Raw genomic sequence first — 22,560 nt, 5'->3', positions numbered from 1 at the left:
GTAAAAAGAATCGGATGCAGATCAGAGTGGCAGCTTCATTCTGAAGAGCCTGCCTCTAGCAGCCCCCTCCGTAGTCTGTCCAACAATAAAAGAGCCCTAATAAGGGCATGCTGACACGTGCCAGGCATTTGCAAAGTATGGAGTCTCGTTTATCTCTTTTAATTTTCATTAAATTCAGGGGAGGTAGATACTGGTATAGAATAAACAAACATAGAAAATGAATGACCTTTATAAAGGTCACTTGGTAAGTGAATGGCAAGCTCAGTCATCTGATCCCAAAGTCTGTGCGCCTACCCTGTTACATAGTTCATTGTGAAAACTCTAGGAATAAGACAAAGCATAAATGAGGGGCCAATGGGGCCAGGTCACCTCCCATCCACCACGGTGTGTCTTGCCTCAGAGTGTTTTCCAGGGGCTGGCCACAGGCTCACAACAGGCCCTTGGTCCTTCACCTGCTGCAGGTCATCCAGGCTGATGTACTTGCTCAGCTCAATCACTTTATCCATCCAGAAGATGTCAGTCATCCCATGGTCTGAGAAAATGATGACATTTAGGTCATCCTGCAGGCCTCGTTCCTGCGGGGGAGGGGGGGACACGAGCAGTCACCACAGTGATTGAAGAAAGATCCTTTCACACAAACATTCTTGTAAAGACGTGCTTTTAAGCTATTGATTAAAGGAGAACGGAGACTGTTAAAGTTGGAACCCACATTTAACCGCCATGTCCAGGTTAAACTGGTCAATAGACTTACTAATATTACTACGAACCAGGCCAGCTCTCTAGTCAAGCCAGGCAAAAACCACATCTGGATGAGTTAAATCCCACTGACTATCCATGGAATAAGGAGTCGCTTGGTGCCCTAAAAAGTACTACATGAAGAAAAGAGAGCCTTACACTGGCCTAGTAAAGAAACTGTTGAAGGAAGTATGAAGGACCAGCAGTCATGGAGATGATAAGAGATGACAGAGAAAAATGCCAGATCAGTTGTTTTGGGTCACCTTGATCCACTGGATCATGTGCTTCAGCACATTGTCCACAGCTCTGAGGGCATCTTTTCGCTGAGGCGACGAGGGGCCATAGTGGTGACCTTCCACATCGATGCGCTCGTAGTATATGGCTGCTAGATCAGCTCGGCCACTCCTGGAGGGGACAGTGTGAGACAAACACAGTTGAAGGAGACCTCTGACAGCTTGCTCCCTCAGGACCCACTGACCCTCTGTGAAGGTGTGAGAACCCCCAAGCAGACCTGCCTAGTAGATCAGTCAAAACCCACATGTCCACATAAACAAGGTAGGTAAATACTGAACGCAAGGTTTCTAGTCCTGAGCAACTTGGTGGCAAGATTTGAAGAGTGTTTTTATTGGTCACCTCTTCTTCTGGCCAGACTGTATTGCTTTTCATGGCCACAAAAATAGAAAGATGTCGCATGAGGCAGAGCATAGTCTTTATAACTCCCTTCTCATAACCTGCTGGAACTGGAAAGTCAGGAAAGTAGAGGCAGTTCTTTAAATAACTACCATAAAATTATTAGTGGACTTGAAGGGAGTCCTAATAAAATGCTAGATTGTGGGTCTGACTGACAAGAATATCAACAGTGACACCACAGCCACTTTGTCAGCTGTAAATAGATGAATCCTTAGGATCTACCATCCGCAGACACACACACCAGCCATGGGCTCTATGGGAACCTTTGACAGGCTAGCTCTCCTATAGACACAGAGTAAATCCCAAAAGTAACTGTACATTTATGAACTCCAAAACACCCCCAGGGTCAGCACTGATGGTGAAAATCCAAACCATTTAACCCCCAAGGCTGGCCTAAGGATGGCCAGAAGCTAGTGATATAAAGAAGAGCAGATAGCTTATGGAGAGAAGGAAGAATTCCAGGAAATGTTCTCTCATCCTTCACACAACACTTTCCACTGTGACGTCCCCTCCCCAAGCTCTGACTTTGCCTATCTTCCCATCAAGCACCAAAAATAGACCAGAGTGCTGTTGATGGTGGTGAAGATGGTATGATGGCCTCTGGGACTGAAAGATGAGGCCATGGAAAAGAAATGAAAGGTGGTCTTTTTTTTCTGCTTGGACCTGTACAAGAGGAAGTATTAATATCCTCGTCAATTTGCCTTATTTCTCTTGAAAAACGCTGTTTTAGGCACATCTGTATACAGACACAGACACATAGTCACATAGTCACACATCATGTTTTCCCTTGAAATGATCTTCCCAGCACGAGCAATACAAGAGTGTGATCTCAGGGCTGCCAGCACCTTGGGTCTTGCTGTCCCCCAAGAGAGAAGCATCCTCGTAATGCTTAGAGAGCTTGGTTTGCCTGGTCAGAGTCACATAGTATCCACTCTTCTTTCAGATCTGTGAAAGTTGTCACCTCCTCCAGGAAGCTTCCTCTGGTGTCCTGAGGCCAGATCAGGTGGCTCTGGCACATGGCACCATGCCCCCATGACTGTATGCTCTCTTCTGGGCCCTTTTAGGTGTACTTTTCTCTCTCTAAACTAGAGATCCCTTCACATCAGGAATGAGGGTTCGTTCTCCAGGCCTCTCAGCTCAAGCCTAGCATTTGGCACACAGTAAACACCCTACAGGTGTCAGCTAGGTGTATAGTAACAAGTACCCGCTAAGGGGGCTGTTGACTGTGGCTGGGTTCTGTGTTGGTTGCAGCATCTGTCAACAGCCCATGACAAAGGGGAACCATTCCACCCAGCCTGAGTGAACTTTGGAAATTGCTGGTGTTTTATGACACCTTACCAACTCCCAGAGAAAGGGCAAAAGTAACACCAGGAGACACCATCATCGTCACCCAGGTGCTCTGTGTCGATGGGTTGACTTCATTTTCAGGCCTGGAGCTATTGGGAAAATGGTCCTCACAAAAGAGCATTTCCAGATTTGCACACGAAGAGGCAGACTTCAGAAGGTTCTAGAAGTTTCTCACTTTCTGGCAGATCTCTGAGACAAAGCTGGAACTTGGAAATGTAAACTGGGCCTTTGAAAGAAAGTCCCTCCACATGTACTCTATCTTCTAAACTAGGGGAGAGATTCAAGAGTATTCTCTGCCTGGCACCTTCTTCCTTATGGTCCCGTACCCTTTAGTGATGTCGTTATGTTTTAGGGAACACTCTGGGGTGCATATCATTAACAGCTCCAAGGAAACGTTGGTTTCAAGCGAAGTGAAATTGTTAGTCAGATGTTCTTTTCTATCTTTAGAAGAAAACAAACTGACCCTTCAGTAATAAGCCCCATTGCCACCCTCCTCCACAGTATGGATTGGGTTATGTTAGTATTTAGATTTTTCTCACAAATGGTATGATCATTATTCATACTCTCTAATGTGAGGATGACTAATTCAAACCTCCTGTGCATCTATACACAGTCAGGTACAAAAGGTCCCTCTAGGGCCCCATGAGTGTGTAGGTGGTAGGGAGAAGTCAGTACTAGGCAATATATATGACTTTCATCCAAACGCTGAAACTCACTCATGGTCCATGACTGGGAGGGCTCTGGCCTCTTCCTCCATCACTACATCTGAACACAATGGAAGCTTTCCATAAAACCTGTCCTGGAGATAAGCCTCCGCATTTATCTGCTTTATGGACTGGCCTCTTAGACATTCCAGATGTGCTGGGTCATGCACTATATCATCTGTTTAGGGGTCCACACTTCCAGCACAGGCCCTAGATATGGTGGGAAATCCCACTTAATGCATTGGTGTCTTAATAAAGTGAGGCTTACTGTGGTATTGGAGTTTAATGAAATACACCCCGCTCTCTTCATTTTAATACCCACTGTATTGCAGTGTATTTGTAGTGCACTGTAGCATAGGCTGGTTTCTCCAAGGCTGTTTATCACATCTGAAAATCTCCATGTGGTCAGAAAGCTGGAGAGTGTCACAATTTACCTGATGGCATTGTTTCAGGAAGCTGTCAACCTTAGATGCCAGGAACACTTGATTTGGGGTGCTTGTGTTACAAGGAATACACACGCGAGAGGTTCCTGTGCTAAGGTTTCATTGATTCATTAGGGACTGAAGTCTCCCAGGGCTGACAGTTCCTGCCTGTTTGGAGTTTAGCAGATAAATTCTTGGTAGCCAGCTGTTTCCGATGTGGGTCTGGTCTCTATCACAGGTCAGCTCATTTGTTATGAGGCTGGGTGAGGCAAGTTGGATAGAAATGCCTGCGTGTCTACCATTGGCCATTTACAGCTTTGAGGTTCAGGAACCATGCCAGAAGGACATGTGGCCATCAAACCCAGTTCCCAGAAAGCTGCAGGGGGCCTCCAACCCTAGGGTTTCAGGGACACCCAATTCTCCCCTCACCTTATAATTCTGTCTAGATTGCTTTGCAATATAAAGAGTTCATAATGTCATATGCATTTTTCTTACTGAAGTAGGCTGGGAAGGGAGAGGAACTGGGCACAGAGAAATGGAAGCAATTTAAAAGTATGGTTAGTTATTGACTGTTAAGAAAGATGATTTAATATTTAGAAAGAAGATCCCTGAAATGACAGTGTGACCCTTCAGTATCATCTTGGAACACTGTCCAATACACATGCTTAAAAGTTACCATCTTTCATTCGTGGTTATCATTCAGGTTCTGTAAACTTAGCTGTTAGCTAGCAGAAACCTGATAAAAATAAAATTTGAATTTTCTGATGGAAGAAACAACCCTGAAGTTATAGTTTGATTATTCTCAATGTTATTGATATTTCTCCATGTATCAATACCCACATCTCATCATTCCCCACAGTAGATAAAGAGCAACATAGGTTCATGTAAATAAAGCCCTTTGTCCCAATGCTTTGATATTAAAATTGACACCTTTTCTTTAATCTTCTTTTTCTATGCAAAAAAGTCATTGAAGGCCGGGCGGTGGTGGCGCACGCCTTTAATCCCAGCACTCGGGAGGCAGAGCCAGGCGGATCTCTGTGAGTTCGAGGCCAGCCTGGGCTACCAAGTGAGTCCCAGGAAAGGCGCAAAGCTACACAGAGAAACCCTGTCTCGAAAAACCAAAAAAAAAAAAAAAAAAAAAGTCATTGAAATTCAAAGGTAGCATTTTACAAGGATATGGCAGTGCAAAGCAATGCCCAGGTCAAACACAAGTGTGGTCTCATCTCTTCCTGTCTGGACATGTGAAGCCTCTTGATCTGCCTGGACTCCTGCTGAAACACCCCTGGGTAAGAATGCATGGCAAGGTCTTAATGATCTCTCTTAGGTTCTTTCATATCTGTCCCATGTCCATTCTCTCTGAAAGGCAGTTGAACTCTGTGCACAAGACAGATTCAGAACAATGTATGTGTGTGTGTGTGTGTTTGAACACTTGTGTGTGGCAATTTCCAAATGCTCCTCAAATTATAATTAGGAATTTGAGATAGAGAAAACCAAAAGAACCTTAGTGCCAGTCAGGGCTATCTGATGGGAAGCTAAGTCATTCCACAGCTTTGCCTAAACACACCTACCACAAGAATTAGATTCCTTTGTGCCATATGCACACACTCACGCACAAGCTCTTACATGCAAAGCAATCTTGATTGCTCCAGATTGTTCTAATCTGGCTAAGACTATCTACCACTTCATTCCTGAAGAGGACAGATTTGATTTTTGTGTGAATAAAAGTATTGACTTACAAACATTAGTCTTCAGTCTGCTTTGTAAGAAGGAAGTGAAAGTTGAAGAAAGTGCTTTCTTTTTTTTGTTCCTGGAGGAGGACCCAGGTCGTCCCCACTGCCTTCCTTGGGGAGTATCATCTGGCCTTTCCTTTCTCTCTCATTCCAAATACTACCTAGCTTAGAGACAACAAGCAGGACTTTGCATCTCTACTCTTCTCTGTCAGTCCATAAACAGAAAGGACCTGGGATCATGTCAGAAATGATCTTTCTATCTACCATTAAAGAGGTTGTTTCTAGCTGCCTGGTTAACTTTGGCAGTATGAAGACCCTGCCTCCCAACCCCAAGAGCATTAGTCTTACTCAATCCTGCCCAGGTCTATACTGTCAAAATCCAGAGACATCATCTAGATTGCAGACCGTGTGAATGGCAGCAGTTCTCAATCTGTAGGTCATAACCTCTTCAAGAGTTGCATATCAGATATTTACATTATGACTCATTACAGTAGCAAAATTACACTTATGAAGTAGCAATGAAAATAATTTTATGGTTGGAGGTCACCACAACATAAGGAGCTATATTAAAGGGTTGCAGCATTAGGAAGGTTGAAAAATACTGGTCTACAGAGTTCAAGACCATGCACCTAGACTACCCGCCACATGAATGGTATTGAGTTGGGCAATGCAGAGCACCAGACCATACCACATGGAAGCCTAGTCTGAGGCCAATTCTATGGACTTGTAGTTCTTTGCGGCCTTTTCTCTCTAGAGGAGTCCAATCCCTTTACCAAATATGAACACACATCCTACCCCTACCACCAGGAACTATAGCAACAATCAGAAAATCTTCCCTATTTCCAAGATAAAGATGCATCTCCCAGAGTCCTATTACCTTGTCGTGTTGCTTAACAAAGAAAAACAAAAGGCAAAAAACAAAAAACGAAAACCCACAAAGCCAATACTTCTCTAAAGGAAACAGAACCCAATTTTTATTCCTCCAGCATTCGGGTGTTGTGAAAATAAGAATGTCTGCTTAAACTGATGATCACTAGCCTGGAGCTCTCATAGTATTCCTTGCGATTTTACTGTGACTTCTGGGTTGGGTACAAAGAGAGTCCATTCAGTTCCAAACACAAGATAAATATGAGAGATACGCAAACACACTGATAAGCAGACTGTCCGACTACTTGGAGGTATCTATGTGACAATTACAACCCAAACTCTCCTGTCTCTCATGGCAGTAGGCTATAGGGATGGATGGTGTTTGGGTTTGGAATACATTGGAAGTAAGACTGAGTAGACACAGAGGAATTCTGAAGTTCTGGCACTGTTCATCTGCCCTGGGTGCTGTGGCAGTCTGCTTTGCATTAACCGGACAGCAACACAATGTACCAGCTCTGCATGCACATGGCTCTCTAGCTCTTGTGTGCAAGAAATAAAAAAGGCAGATGAAGTAGCAGGCAGCATCATATAACACACACAACACACATAATATATAAACTGTACAAAGAACATTTGCTTAAGCTAACTCTGCCCCCTCTAAATGCCACCAGAATCAAATGACACGAATAAGTTTGTTTCTTCTTGATGTTTAATATTTTGAAGACATTTTCTCTTTAGCATGTCAATCATGCTAAAGAATTTTGTGACCTAAAGACCCCTCTTTATAGATTTCCCACAGGGAGAATGGTCAGAAAATCAGCAAAGGATGGGGTCCTGTTTTCTCCTTTGATAATCCTGTGGGAGTGGCAACCATTTACTTTGAAGGTTGGGGCAGAAAAGGAAGTGAAAGTGTGCCATCCATGATCAGTCACCTCTGTACTGAGGTAATCTTACCCCATGAGGAAGATCCCACTACTAAGTAGATACTTGAGTTACTAGGAGGTAATCTCACCCGGTTGCTCATCTCTGTACCTGAGGCAGCTTAGAATGTAATATATAGTTGGTCATCTGTGTGAGAGACAATCCCAATCATAGCCAGGCATCACTGTTTGGTGCCGGTGATTCATGAACTGGATTTAGGAAGGATGACCTCTCACTTCCTGGCTGGAAACCATGCTCTTTTGGAATGATGAAGGTCCTGCCCCAATCTATAAACTCTGATTCTATCTGTGTCTTCTGCTCTGACTCCCCACTAGGAAACCCATTCAGCAGCCAAGAAGACCTCAAAAAACCTCAAGTCCAGCTTCAGAAATGGGAGCCCCCAACACCTCCTTGTTCCTGATTTCTAAAGGACACTCCCAGCTGGCCCCCCATCTTGGTGATCTGACTGCTTCCAGTTGACTTGAGGCTTTATCTTTGACTTGATAATCAGTTCCCTGACAGACCTATGTGTTATTCAGGGGAGGGGAACTAAATCTTGCGTGTTTCACACTCTGTGTCATTGTTCATGTGCAAGGGAAAAACAAACAAACAAACAAACAAAAACAACTAAGCAAAACCAAAGCCATTCCTTGTTCTAATACGCAACGTGCTTTGTACATTTTAAACAAGAGTGTTGAAAAGGCAGTTTCCCCAAACACATCTGGTCACAGATCCTTCCTTAATGAAAATACTCCCTGATGTCTTTGAAATATACTTGCTCAGTAAATCATCAGTGTGAAAATTCTGGTACTTATGTGGTTTCTCTATAGTCTAACAACAGAAGAAGAAGGTCCTCGAGTCCTGGGGATTGCTAACATCCCATTCACCATTTGCAAACAGTGCTCACAGGTACAATCCACTTCTCTCACCTAACAATCACTACATACAACTCGCTGAGATATTATTACACCTAGATCCAGTTCTCTCAGACCATTGTAGGACTTGCTGTTCATCCAAGAAGGCAGAGGAAATGGAGAGATTGCCCAGTGGCCAAGAGTGCTTGCTGCTCTTTCAGAGGACCAGAGTTTGGTTCCCAGCGCCCATGTCAGGTGACTCACAACTGCCTGTAACTCCAGTTACACAGGACCTAACTCCTCTCTGCAAACACCTATATCCACTGTGTGTGTACATACACACACACACACACACACACACACACACGCACGCACACACGCACGCACACACACACACACACACACACACACACACACACGCACACATAATCTCTTTGTTAAAAGAAAAACAAGGAAGAACAACGTTATGGCTAAAGATTTGGGACACTTACTTTAATGAGTCAAGAGCACCACTGACTGCATCAGCAAAATTGATATCTGTTGGGACGGTTTTATATTCTAGGCAGTAAGTTGGTCTGACACCAAGAATCTCCACTTCACAGCCTAACAAGAAAAGATATGGAAAATAGTTATTGTCTCTAATACTTGAAGTAGGGCTATGAACCTATTCCACTAAAACAAACATCAGTCAAAATATTTTTGTAAATTTTTATAAACTAAAATAATTTATTCCTGGTAGGTAGCATATTTCATTATATTTTTGCTTCAGTAGAGTAGTTTCTTAATGTCATTCCAATGTAATACTGGAGTCCCATGATGGCTACAAATTGGACAATAGAAACAAAACAAATATTAATTAGTATACCAAAATATCTCAATTTTTTCTAGATTTTCCATAACTACCATCATCTAGTCTAAAGTCTCCTTGCCTATTCAAAAGACTTATGTTGAATAGTACCTTGTAGCCAGATAATTATAAAATAAACATTTCCCTATCCAGTTATGAAGACTAACTGGACTATAGAGTGGTAACAGCAAGCCAACTTCACTGAGTTAAAGCAAGAGTTCTGAGCCGGCCTTCCACCTCCCAAAATGCAATAAAAGAGTCAGAAGCTGGGTGTGAATCTGCTCAAGTTTCTACCCCAGACTCCTAGACCAGGAGAAGTACTTGTCTTCGGGAGGGGACACTTAATCAGAATATCAGAACACAGAGCAGCAGAGGGATGAGCCAGCCTCAGTTTACATTTGTTGAGCAAATATTTACTGGCACTTGCTATGACCTAGTGGCCCTGTTCAGGCAGAGGAAACAAAAGTGAATCAGCCAGGGTCTCCTTCTCCAAGCAGTCCAGCGTCTAGTCTTATGAGAAAGAGAACAACAGTGTGCTGTGTGAGGTCTGAAGTGAGGTGCCCACTTCCTGGGTGGTGTCGGAACTCAGTAAGAAGCATTATGTTTCTCTGTAAAGTCCTGCTTGCATCCCTGTCCCCGACTCAGTGTTAGAGACACAGCCAAGGTGATGGGGGCTGGAGTTAGGAGTGGGGGTAGGGTGGGTACCAAGGCGAAGAAAGCAGTGTGAGCCAGAGTTCAGAGGACTTCTAAACAGTTAAGCACCGTGAAATGCCAGACCAGGGGAACCAGCACACCAGATGTGGCTCTAGCTTACAGCCCGCGGAAAATGATTTCTGAGTGGAAGTGAGTGAAAGTGGGAGACACAGAATGTGGGGGAGGAAAAAGTCCGCCAGGAAACAGGTTGGCACGCACTTTTGAGTACGTCTGCCAGGTGGCTCCAGGTGACGCACAAGGTAGCAGAGCAACTCCTAGGAAGACTCCCTTCATTAGCATATCATCATTTGATTGGAATAGTCTGTGCGAGACCCTGTCTGTCTGCCTGAGATCTTGGGTTCAGGGAGGGCCAAGAGACAGGCCGTTCTCCTTTCCTGGACATGCTTACGAAGAAGATAAATAAATAATAATAATAATAAAAAGGTGTAGTTTAGGAATGAATCTGCTCACAGTTTTTAGAATTCTAAGAAATGCACGGGGAATACTGACCGCCTATTACCTTGAATACTTGTGTTTTGTCTCTCAACAGTTACTTGTAAATTTTGATTGTCGTCTCAAAGCCTTTTGTTCTGTATGTACACCTTTCTGTCTTTTTTTTTTTTTTTTTTTTTTTCAGAGCTGAGGACTGAACCCAGGGCCTTGAGCTTGCTAGGCAAGCGCTCTATCACTGAGCTAAATCCCCGACCCCTGTATGTATACTTTCCTTAGTGCCAGAAACACAGCAGACATCATGTGCCCTTTCAGAGTTTAACTGCTATCTGCAGTGTGGCCAGGTGTCTGTTTCCACATTTCCAGGATGTGGGAGTGGGAATTTTGAAGTAATAAGACTTTGATCATTCTCTTATAGATGAATGAATGCATGATTTTTGTTCCTGACAGGTTAGTACAAACCACAGGTTTTTTTGTTGTTGTTGTATAATCAACAATAAGTATATTTGCTAAAATTATCAAGCATGTGTTCTCTTGATACTTTCATTTGATTAAAATTAATCTGGGCTTAACACTGATGTAGTAATATCCTTCACTTGAGAAATTAACTCTTGGCCTAGGTTAAAATAGGATACAAGACATTTTTTTTGGTTAATTATATCTAGACTTCTGTAATACATACAGGCAATATGTAGTAAAGTGGAGCTATTATTACAGTATTAATTTTTTAATCTTAAAAATTATGTAAGTATATCCCAGAGATATTGTAGGTTTAGTTCCAGACCACTGTAATAAAGAAAATGTCGGGGCTGGAGAGGTGGCTCAGAGGTTAAGAGCACCGGCTGCTGTTCCAGAGGTCCTGAGTTCAAATCCCAGCAACCACATGGTGTGGCTCACAACCATCTAGGATGAGATCTGGTGCCCTCTTCTGGTGTGTAGGCACACATGCCAGAACTCTGCATACATAATAAATAAATAAATTAAAAAAATAAAATAAAGAAAGAAAATATCACAATAAGGCAAGACATGTGCATTTTGGGCTTTTTTATGCCTATAAAATTTGCATATACATTATACTATAATTGAATGAAATATAGCATTGTTTATAAAAGATATATCAGATATATCTTTTAGTTTAAAATTCTATATTTCTGAAAATGATCACAATCACATAAAGTTTTAGAAAATGGTCAATGAATTAGTTACCACAAAAGTGAAGTATCTGTGAAATATAACAGGATGAAGCACACACACACACACACACACACACACACACACACACACACACACACATACACACATTCCTGTAATGGATATTTCTTAGTTGAGGACCATGGTTGCATCTTACAAAAGTCTTTGGGAGTGATAGGGGAATACAGATAAATTCCACTGAAGTCACAGACTCTACATTGTGTGCCATGTGATCACACGTAGATAAAACAGAATTCTGTAAACAACAAATGATAATGGGATGTGTTATGGCATATTTGTGTACTGTGTGAAGATATATTGCTGTGATTGGTTTAATAAAGAGCTGATCGGCCAATAGCTAGGCAGGAGATATAGGCGGGACTTCCAGGCAAAGAGAGAGAGGAAGTAAGAGATGAATCTAGGAGCACAGGGACACCAGGAGACACTGAGAAGCAGGATGGGTGGTGTGTGACAGAACAAAGATGAATAGGAATGGGTTATTTTAAGTTATAATAGCTAGTTAAAAACAAACCTAAGCTAAGGCCAGGCTTTCATAATTAATAATAAATCTCCATGTTGTTATTTAGGAGCTGGCTACCACGCAGAGAACAATGCATTACAGGGATGGGCAGTTCTTACAATATAGGGGGAGGACAATGATATGGCCACTTTATCAGATTGTTTCTTGGTGGGATGGGTTAGATGTGAAGTATTCCCATGAAGGCTTATGAATTGTTGGGGGAGTTAGGAACTGTTTGAAGAGGTTCTAGAACTTCTAGACAGTGAGGTCTAGAAGAAGGAAGAAGGTCACTGAGGGCAGGTTGTTAGGAGTCTCTTGTCTCTGCTCCTTCTGATCCCTCTGCTTTCAGTTGCCAAGAGTGAGATGCTTTTCTGCCACATCTTCTGACCCTCACCCCACTGTTCCAAAGAGCATTGAACCAAGAGGCCATGGACTGAACCCTCAGAAACCATGGGTCCTGGTTGCAGAGCCATAAGCTAATGAAGCACTAAACCATGCAATAGTAAAGTATAATTAATTCCAAGAAGAATATTACCTATGTGAAAGTCCTTTATTTGAAATGAGATGTATATTTAAAATGTTTAAATATGATAATCTAAATCTAAAACTCTGAATATCAACAGAAACTGGGGAGAGTGCCAGGGAAGGGAGGAAAGTGTTTTGGTTACAGATAAAGGGGAAGATGAATTATGATACATCTCACACTAGACATTGCTTTAAAAGATATGGACATGCAAAAGGGTGTTGGATGAATAACTACTAAATCACTAAAAGAAGAAAAATAAAGCGTCAGATTCTAAACTAAATATCAAAGTTCATAAAAGTAAAAAAAAAAAAAAGAGGGAGGATTCAAGCAGCAATAATGACATAAAAGGATAAAACCAAGGATTTTAGTTTTCAAACAAACATGAAAGGTATAAAAAGCCAGAATAAGCCATGACTCCACATAGACATTTACATGTTTAGATTATTGCTCACGTGTCATGTACATGCACACACAAAGGAATCTTAGTAACGTAGGTACAAGACTTTGACCTTAATGGAAATTAGTTCGAGATACAATGAATAGTCTGCCATTCATTGATTGACAGATGATTCGAACTGCAATCCTAGTACTTGGAAGACTGAGCAGGAGCATCAGGAATTAAATCCAGTTTGGCAATTGGCTATACAATGTTTGTGGCTAGCCTGAGTTACATGAGGCTATGGTGATATTTTATTTGTACTGAAATGTGATTTTATTTGTATGTTAATAAATAAAGTTGCCTGGGGGTCAGAGCTAATAGCAAGCCATAGCAGAGCTGGGCGTTCATGGCGCACGCCTTTAATCCCAGCACTTGGTAGGCAGAGCTAGGTAGATCTCTGTGTGGTCAAGGATACAGCCAACATTGGAGACACACGCCTTTAATCTCAATACCAACCATAGAAGATCTGGAGGTCTGTACAAACAGGAAGTGACGAGGTGGTCATGTGGTTGGGTTTACAACCAATGAGAAGGCAGAACAGAAAGTCTATATAAAAACAAACACTCAGGAAGTAGGTCTCTCTTGGCTGAAGAGGCTAGCTGCAGCAGACGGGTAAGGCTCTTAGCTCTAATCTCTTGGCTTTCTTCTTTGCATTGGTTCTGTGTTTCTTATTTAATAAGATGGTTGGTTACATCTACATGAGGCCCTCTATCAAAGATGTAAACAAACAATAAATAAACAGATAGAATGAATAAATAGAGATACATGGAGAATTTGAGTGTTAATATTAATGGAATGAACTAAATAGATTTGAATTTTTTTTTAATCCTATGAGCATAGGATATAAATTTTAAACACAACTGTTAGGCAAACAAATCATATTCTGGTCCATAAATAAAATCTCAATGGTTCCCCAAAAGAGGAAAAGTTCCAAACACGATGCGTACAACCTGACCACAGGTAACAACATTAGAAGTTTAATCATAATAGCTAACTAAAAATAAACCTAACCACTTACAAATTTGAAAGAAAACTGTTATGTAAATTGATGTACAGAGGAAATGAAAACTTGGTTGACAGGCTAGTTATTAACAACAATGAAAATTCTATACTTCACACTTCAAGGGACACATTTTCACTTAGGCCAGAAGAAAATCAAGAATGTTTCCCTCACTGCTATAATTTATTGCTCTGAACATGCTTTTCATCAAATAAGAAATAGAAATAAATAAATTTAGGAATCAGGAGGTATGCCCAAGAGCATCTGTATGACAGTCTTTACTAAACTTTTTGCAGGGCTGAGAGATGGATCAGTGATTAAAATACTGGCCACACAAGTGCAGAGACCTGAGTTCAAATCCCTAGTGCACACAACTACCAGATGGTCATGATATCCTGCCTTTAATTCAGGTAACCAGAAGTGGAGACAAGGGAGTCCAGGAGTAAGCCAGCTAGATTGACTAACCATATTGGTGAGCTTCATGTCCAACTGGGAGACCCTGCCTCAAAGAATAGAGTAGAGAGCAATTGAGGAAGATTCATGATGTAAGTCTCCAGCTTCCAGATACACATGCATACACACATGTCCATCACACACATATAGTTATAAAATATTTTACTCTATGACATAGTATAGTAGTATGAACATTCACAGTAGAAACAAAAGTGTCGCCAAACTGTGAGCAATGGGCACAGATACTTATTTTATCCTGTTCTAACCTCTATGAGTATTTTTTAAAAGTTGATTATCAAGCCACAAGTTTACGTTACTGTTCACTATGGGTCATGACCTGTGTTGGAACAATTCTAATAATAACATCCTCTTATCCAGAGGATACCAGACCTCTGTAGATACCAGAAACAACAGAAAGCATAGAAACCTTTATGTAAACCTTTATGTAAAATTAACAATGGGCCACGTATACCAGATTATATTGTCTAGTGATGTTGTCAGCCACCTTAGTTTGTGTTAATACACTGTATAATGTTCATATAACAAGATTTCCTAACACCACATTCCTCAAGATACATTTTGTCTTCAGTTGTACTGTAGATAGATTAGATAGATGATGAAGATAGATAGATCAATAGATAGATTGATTGATTGATAGATAGATGACAGATAGGTAGGCTTATGATATTTAATCTCTAAATTAGTCATGGTAAGAGATTAAAAACAATAGTAAAATGGAACAATTATAACAATATCCTATAGTAAAAGAGGCTGGCTAAGGAAATCCACTCTGGCCCTGGCCAACTGACTTGTGAAACCAACAAATCACAGAGCAGGACAGCAGAACCCTGGCTCTGGGGCCCAGGATAGGGAAAGAAATATAACCTGGGTATGAGACCTGAGCCAGAGAAATAAACACTTTATCCCCAAACCCAGAACCAAGGAAACATTCCTTGACTCTGAAACTAGTGCCAAAGAAACACTCCTGGTTCCTAGAATCAGAGTCAGTGAAAGAAATGTGCCCTGGCTTTAGAATTAGTGTCAAAAAGCTAAGTAAGGCCAGTGAAAGAAACACAGTTTGGCTCAGATCAGAGCCATCTCTGCTCCTGGTCAACTGACTTGTGAAACTAAACAATCAAAGAGTAGGACAGTAGAGCCCTGGGCCTCAAGTCAACCCCTGGTTGACTCTACCCCAAGACATCCTATATAAACTGCCATGCCTGGTCAGTTTAAAAAAAAAAGAGCTGTTCTCTCCATCCTGGTAGATGCAGCTACTCTCCTGGACCCCTCATTCCCAAATAAATCTCTTTCTCAAAAGAGTTTTGGGTGTGAAGATCTTCATTCATTGGCATAGAGAAGATCCTTGCTGAGACATCCCTCAGTGGACAGAGCAAGGGAAAGCTGAAAGAGCTGAAAAAGTAACGCTTTTCTCCGGAGCCAGAGGAGATTGCTAAATTTCTGCAGGGGTTTCCCCTTTTGCAGAGTAAAGCAAAAGAAGCAACATCTTAGGCCAGAGAATCAGAGCTCTGCTAGGAAGCCCCCTTAAGTGGGGTCTGAGCAGAGCCCATCTGTAGCAGCTCTCCAGGAGAGGAGCAGGATTGCTATTTCCTGTGGGGAGAACATCCCCCATCATACCAGGTATAGCTTGACTCTCCTGAACATTCAGAATACCCTTCCCTGCAGAGCTCCTGGCAGCTCCAGGCCTGACTTTCCCAAACAGTCATGATACCCTTCCCTGCTGAAGTAGTTCCAGGCCTGACTCTCTGGAGCAGTCAGAAAAACTTCCCTTCCAGGGCTGAGCTGTATCTTTGCAGCTCCAGGCATCAGAGCTGTCCTAAGCAGCTCCAAGTGTCCAGGACACCTCTAGGGTAGAGTTGTCACGAGCAGCTCAAGGTGTGCAGGATACCTCATCCTCCAGGGTTAAGCTGTCTCTTTGCAGCTCCAGCCATCAGAGCTGTCCTAAGCAGCTCAAGGTGTTGCCTGATTCCCCAAGTAGTTAGGATAACTTTCCCCAGAGTTGCAAAACTCACATTTTGGTGCCAAAACCTGGGACCAAACCCATAGAGTTGCAACAAATTTACTTACACAGAGTACCCTTCTCATTTAAGGGAAGTACTTCCTAGCTTTTCTTCTGCCTATATCTCACACCACCACTCTTATGCTTTGGCTTCTTTATTAAGTAAAATAAGAGTTACATGATTACAAGCACTGAGATACTTCAACAGTCCATCTAGTAACCAAGATGGCTTCCAAGTGATTATCTGGTGGGTAACTGACAGGGTGAATACACTTAGACAATGGGGCAATGCTTATCCTGAGAGGGACAAAATAGGACATCATGAGATTTTTAGCTCACAAATGCTGTATATATTAAAACTCAATAATAATTTCTTTCTTGACTTTTGCAACTAATGCTTTCATATAGCAGTTGACAAGTAGCTAAAATAGTGGGAAGGAATGCTCTATGAAGCTTATATCTCAGAATGGAGTCTTCAGTCACTTCCATCCACTGAGGGAAAGGTTATAAAGCAACAATCTGACCATTTTTATTATAGTCCTGCTCTGCTTAACAAACCACTTCTAGGAACATATTGTAAGAATATGAAGTCATAAAGCCTGAAAGCATATTTATGGCTAGCAAAAGAAGGGAAATAAACATCATACAATGGCCGCAAGAACACATCTTTGTGGCTGCCTGGATAAATTGTTTTTGTTGAGTTCCAAACTGAAGTCATGTGGAACTTCCCTCCCCTCAGCCCATCTTTTACTCTAGGAGGAAAGCTCTCAGCAGTTGCCTCTTCAGGAGGGGGTCGTCATGTGACCCAGCCCTGACTCAGAGGTCTACTAAGGAGCATGAGGTGGGGAGCTTTGCTTCCTTATGAAAGATAAAGAGGCACTGCAGGGGCCGGTCCCTCCTTCTGGCATGGAGTGTAGGTTGTGAAGATAGAATCCTGGACTCATGGCAGCCATCTTGAAAATAATGACACAAGAAGGAAGAAGATTCCAAAGTCAATATACTAAAGCAAAGCAGAAAGTCCCAGGGCATGCACTTTGAAAATGACACTGACAAGCATCAGAACCCACATGCAATACTTCTCATGTGGTCCAAACAAGTCCCTTTGCTGCCCACTCTTAGTCTGTTCTCTATTATTTATAACACACTTCCTAATTGGTGATATAAAGGGGATTCAGATATCCTAAATATTTTCATATGGCTCATTCAAATTGACCTCCCTTTTGTAAAACAAATGTCTGTCCTAAAAAACAAAATGTTGATGTTTTAGTGATAACTTTCCAACTTCTTTCTAATATACCAGTTAGAACACCAAAGTTCCACTATGTGATTGCTGTATTTATCCATTCTCCAGCTGCTGGGCACTCGTTTGTTGCCAGTTTTTAAATTGCGGATTATGCAGACATAAATATTTTCACATATGCTTTCTGGTTCATTTAGGGGTGCGTTCCTGTCGGAATATGTCATGAACAGAACTGTCAGGATTGAGTATTATGGTATGGCTCTGCTCCCTATCGGCACTTCCTGAGATATCATTGTTCCACTCCTATCAACATTGGGATTTGTTATTTCTTTTTAAAATTAGCCATTTTCCATTTTAGTGTGTGTAGTTAACCAGGAGTAAATTCTGTTAAAGTTTCACATGGATGCTTTCCTTCTCTCCCCGCATAGCAGCCACAGCCTCATGTGTCCTGCTGTAGTCACATTAGCCTGCACCATGTGGGGCTGGGGCCTAATGACTGTCCCATAGCTGCTATCAAAGCGGTGATGACACACAAATATGTCTGGCTGAAAGAGCAAAGTAAAATGAGGAATTTTGCCAAGAAAGAGGGTTTAGAGTTTATCCTGGAAGTGTTGGTTTTGTTTGGGAAGCACGCCTCTCCTAAGGAGAGCCTCCACCAGGGAGGGATCAGAGAGGCTGAAAACTGCATTGGACTTTGAGTAACTAAAATGTTAAAGGGCTGAAAGTGAGGGTGGATCTAGCCCAGCAACAGCACTGGCAGATAAACTGAACAGCCATCAGTAGCCCTTCTCCCAAAGAAAGACTCTGAGGCAAGAACAGGCCTGCCTACCACAAATGAACTCCCAAGGATGAGAAAGACTTCTAGACCATTGTGTGAAGTTGAAGACTGGATTGCCTTGAAGACTCCAAGATGTTAGAGATTCCAGAGCCATGGGATACCTCTGAGGAGAGCTGCTAAGAGGAAATGGAACCAATCCAAGAGAAAGAAGTGTATTGCAATCAACAAAGATAAAAGAAGTTAAAGATTTGAAGAGCACTTTGATATCAGACATGGAGATGCAGAGTTTGGAGTTTGCCCAGATGGTTTTTGGTCTTGCTTTGGCCCAGTATTTCCTTACTTTGCTCTCTTTCCTCCATTTTGGAATGGTAATGTATATCCTGTGCCATTATATGTTGTATGTATGTGATCTGCTTTTTTATTTTGATTTTACATGGGATTACAGTTAAGAGATTGCATAAATCTCAGAAAAAACTTGGAACTTTAGACTTATAAATAAGTTTGAAACTGTTATAGACTATGGGAGCTTTTGAAGTTGGCTACAAGCCTATGGGTGTCAGGGAGTAGACTGTGGTGATTTGAAAGAAAATGATTCCTATAGAGAGTGGCACTATTAGAAGGTGTGACTTTATTGGAGTAGGTGTGGCCTTGTTAGAGGAAATATGTCTCTGTGAGGATGGGCTTTAAGATTTCCTACGCTCAAGCGATGTTCAGTGTAGAACACAGTTCACTTCCTGTTGCCTATGGATCAAGATGTAGAACTCTCAGCTCCTTCTCCAGCATCATATCTACCTGTACCCTAATTAAATGTTTTCTCTTTATAAGAGTAGCCATGGTCATGGTGTCTCTTTAGAACAATAGAAACACTAAGACAATATTTACCAAGATAAGACCCAGCAGGCATCCTAAGATTTCAATAAAGGACACCATCTGAGGAATAAGAATTAGGTAGAAATAAACAAAGGTGAAAGTCTTTGTAAACACAAAGTTGAGTTTTGAATAATCTTTCTCCCTCATTATACTATGGATGGGGTGGTCTAAGAGACATCCATAAGTAGTGGTGCATGCTTTCCAGAAGAACATAACATATAGAACATCATATAATATCTGTAAGTTTTCATACACAGTGTGCAACATTCAATAAAAATATAAGAATATAAGTATTGACCACCATTCCCAAAACAAGAGGAATAAATTAAACAACAGACTGAACTCTACAAGCAACCCAGATATGAGTCATGCACTTCAAAAGAACCATTGTACAAAGAACAAAATGGAAGTTCTCTAGTACACTAAAATCTTTTTTAAAAAAGATAATTCTAGGATTGAAGATAGTCTTCGAAGCCAAATGTGGAGAGGCAAAAGGCAGAAAGACAGAAAATAATGTAAAGGACACATAGGGATAATGTATAGGAAAAGAGAGGCAGAATGGGAAAGAAGTGATATTTGAGAGAAAATGATTAAGAAAAATTTTAAACTAACAAGTGACCCTAAACACATATTGTAGAAGGGCTATGACTATCATCCCAGCCAGCCATTCAGGAAGTTGAGGCAGGAGGATCACAAGTTGAAGGCCTGTTTGGGCTATGTTGTAGTTTCATTTCTGTTTCTATGATAAAGTACCACAACCAAAAGCAACACATTGGGGGGGGCATACAATTCCAATAGAGTCAATCCATGAGAAGGAGTCAAGGGAGGAATTCAAAGCAGCTAGTCCATCCACAGTCAAGATGAGAGAGAGAATACAAGCATGCCCGCCTTCCCCACTCTTGCTTAGCTCAGGGCCTAGCCCATGAAATGGTGCCACCCATATTCAGGGTGTGTCATCCCCCCTCAATCCTCACAGGTATGCATTCCCCAAAGCCAAATCAATACAAATAATTCCTCATTAAGACTCTTCCCAGATGATTCTGAGTTACGATATACAGATATGTAAAAGTAGCCATCCCCGGCTACATAGGGAGTTTGAGGCCAACCTGGGCAATTCAGCCAGATCCTGTTTCAAAACAAAATAAAAATAAGAAACCATAGTGCACGGGAAAGCACTAGAATCCAGGAAGGCCCTGTATTCGATTCCCAGCACCACACAGAGAGAGTGCTGTGTCAGGAATGAGAAGAAAGAAGAGATGAGCCTCAGAACTGTTGAAAACTAAAGACGGCGACGAGGAAAGCTTAACATTGGCCAGAGAACACTGCTCAAACAAAGTACTATAGGAGTGACAGCCAACAGTCCAGGAGAAGTGTTGGCATGCAGGCAGAGAGTGGGACAGCAGCCTCAAAACGATGGAGCGATCATCAACCTAAAACTCTGGCAATGCTCTTCCAAGGTGAAGCTACAACAGAGATGTCTAAGAATCAACACCCAAGAGCATTTGGGCTGGAGAAATGGCTCAGCACCATGTCCTGCCATGATGATAATGAACTAAACCTCTGAAACTCTAAGTTAGCTCCCATTAAATGTGTTCCTTTAGAAGAGTTGCTGTGGTCATGGTGTCTCTTCAGTGCAATTAAAAATCCTAACTAAGAAACACACCTCCCTCTCGGGTCTTGGTGTGTGTCCAATCTACTACACAAGCACAGATACATCAGCTCTCCAGTATCTAGTTTATGCCTAGAGAAAAAAAAAATGTTCCCAAACTACTTAGCATGTCTTTGTACCAACTAGAACCCCAAATTCTAACAATTTTTAAATATTAAGAACATGACTTTTTATTATAAAGACATTTCTTAGTTCAAGGAACAAAGAAGCTTTTAAAAGCTAACATATATCCATGGCTGAAAATGACTAATCTCTCGAATGAGACAAGTTCAGAATCAATACGGCTTCTCCTTGTTTAGTCTGAGTGCTAAGAAAGTTGTTCACACACATACGTGGCTGGAACTAGGATTCATTTGTGCCAATGTAATTTACTTTTTTAAATATCAAAATGTGATCCAGCATAAACTTTAAGACAGTATTTCAGTTGACAATTCAATTCAGATTTTCTTAAATAACTTGAAGAGCAAGTAGTAGCAACTACTTACTTTTTCATAACTTTCCAAATACGCCGGTATTTGAGCCGTGTATCTGTTTGGTGCTGGAAGTTTTTATGCACTGCCAGGAGAGCACAAGAAGCCTTAGCGAGATTCTGGGTGAGGGATATTCTTTCTTATGTAAGGTAAGAAAAAGGCATATAGCAGTCAGAATAATTTTGATACCAAATATAAAACTTGGGGGGGGTGTCTATAAAATACTCCATCAAAACTCGTCTTGTTCTTGGAGCTGCTTGGGAACCCAGTTCGAAGAGCTCAGAAGTAGGAAAGAAAAGTCATAGTACCAAAGTGTAATATCCAGAAAACAACAGAACAGGAAGTGGTGTTGGGAGCTGGTGATGAGAAATGGGTTATGACTGACAGTCCACCTTGAGGTCATTCACAACCCAAGTTCTGTAAGCACAGCAGAGAGAAATAACCATCCCCGCAGGGCCAATGGAGCATCGTCATTCAAGGTCGGAGATCCAGACAACGGAGCAAGAAGTCCTACCGCAACTGAATAATGTTCTAAATGCAATCCCGAGGGTGCCATCAGTTTGGATGAAAGCCGTCTACCTCCATATGCCTCACAAAATGGACTGGGTAAGTAGCCAACTAGACAAGTCTGGGGCAAGGAAATCCTTCTTCTCTGTCAGTCTACCACAGTCTTTCCTGGATGAGCTCTCAAAAGAGAGCTCATTGCACCTTACTGGGGATGCTCAAAGCCATGAACGAATCTATGGCTAACAAAGGAAAGCCAGTGAGCAAAAGACAATGGCCGTGTAATGGAACAGGGTGTAAATGAAACGGTGGTTTCGGAGAGAGCAGAGTTAATTACTGCTAGGTGGGTTTGTGTGGGTGCTTTGTTTTGTTCTCTTTGGTCTTTGTCGGATAGGAATCAGCAGACTGGAAGAGGGTGTTGTGTGGATAGCTCTCTAATCAGGAGTCCGTGGACTCCTTCTGGATCTGCCAGAGGCTCACTCTGGGATCTGTGAGTGTGGGCGAGTATTTCTCAACTTCCAGGCTGCTACCTCCTCCAGGCCTGCTTCGTGGTTACTCAGAGAACATGAAATTCGGTCCACTGAGGTCACTACAGGTCACCCAAGTAGGTCTGAGGGAAGTAT

At 41.8% G+C, this 22,560-nt stretch overlaps 1 protein-coding gene across 1 annotated transcript in view; it reads right to left on the bottom strand.

Moving 5' to 3' along the window:
- Enpp6 (ectonucleotide pyrophosphatase/phosphodiesterase 6) overlaps positions 1 to 22,560 on the bottom strand; it is a 96,029-nt gene that overhangs the window by 24,561 nt on the left and 48,908 nt on the right. Inside the window, exons 3-5 of the mRNA XM_059244919.1 lie at positions 8,762 to 8,873; positions 999 to 1,140; positions 396 to 575 (exon numbers count right to left, since the gene is read on the bottom strand). Of these exons, the coding sequence (XP_059100902.1) occupies positions 396 to 575; positions 999 to 1,140; positions 8,762 to 8,873 (434 nt within the window). The remainder of the gene's footprint in view (positions 1 to 395; positions 576 to 998; positions 1,141 to 8,761; positions 8,874 to 22,560) is intronic.

Source organism: Peromyscus eremicus, chromosome 17, assembly GCF_949786415.1.
Source record: "Peromyscus eremicus chromosome 17, PerEre_H2_v1, whole genome shotgun sequence".
Lineage (NCBI taxonomy): Eukaryota > Metazoa > Chordata > Mammalia > Rodentia > Cricetidae > Peromyscus > Peromyscus eremicus.
Note: the sequence above shows the minus strand (reverse complement) of the source record. Positions and strands in the feature narration are given on the sequence as shown.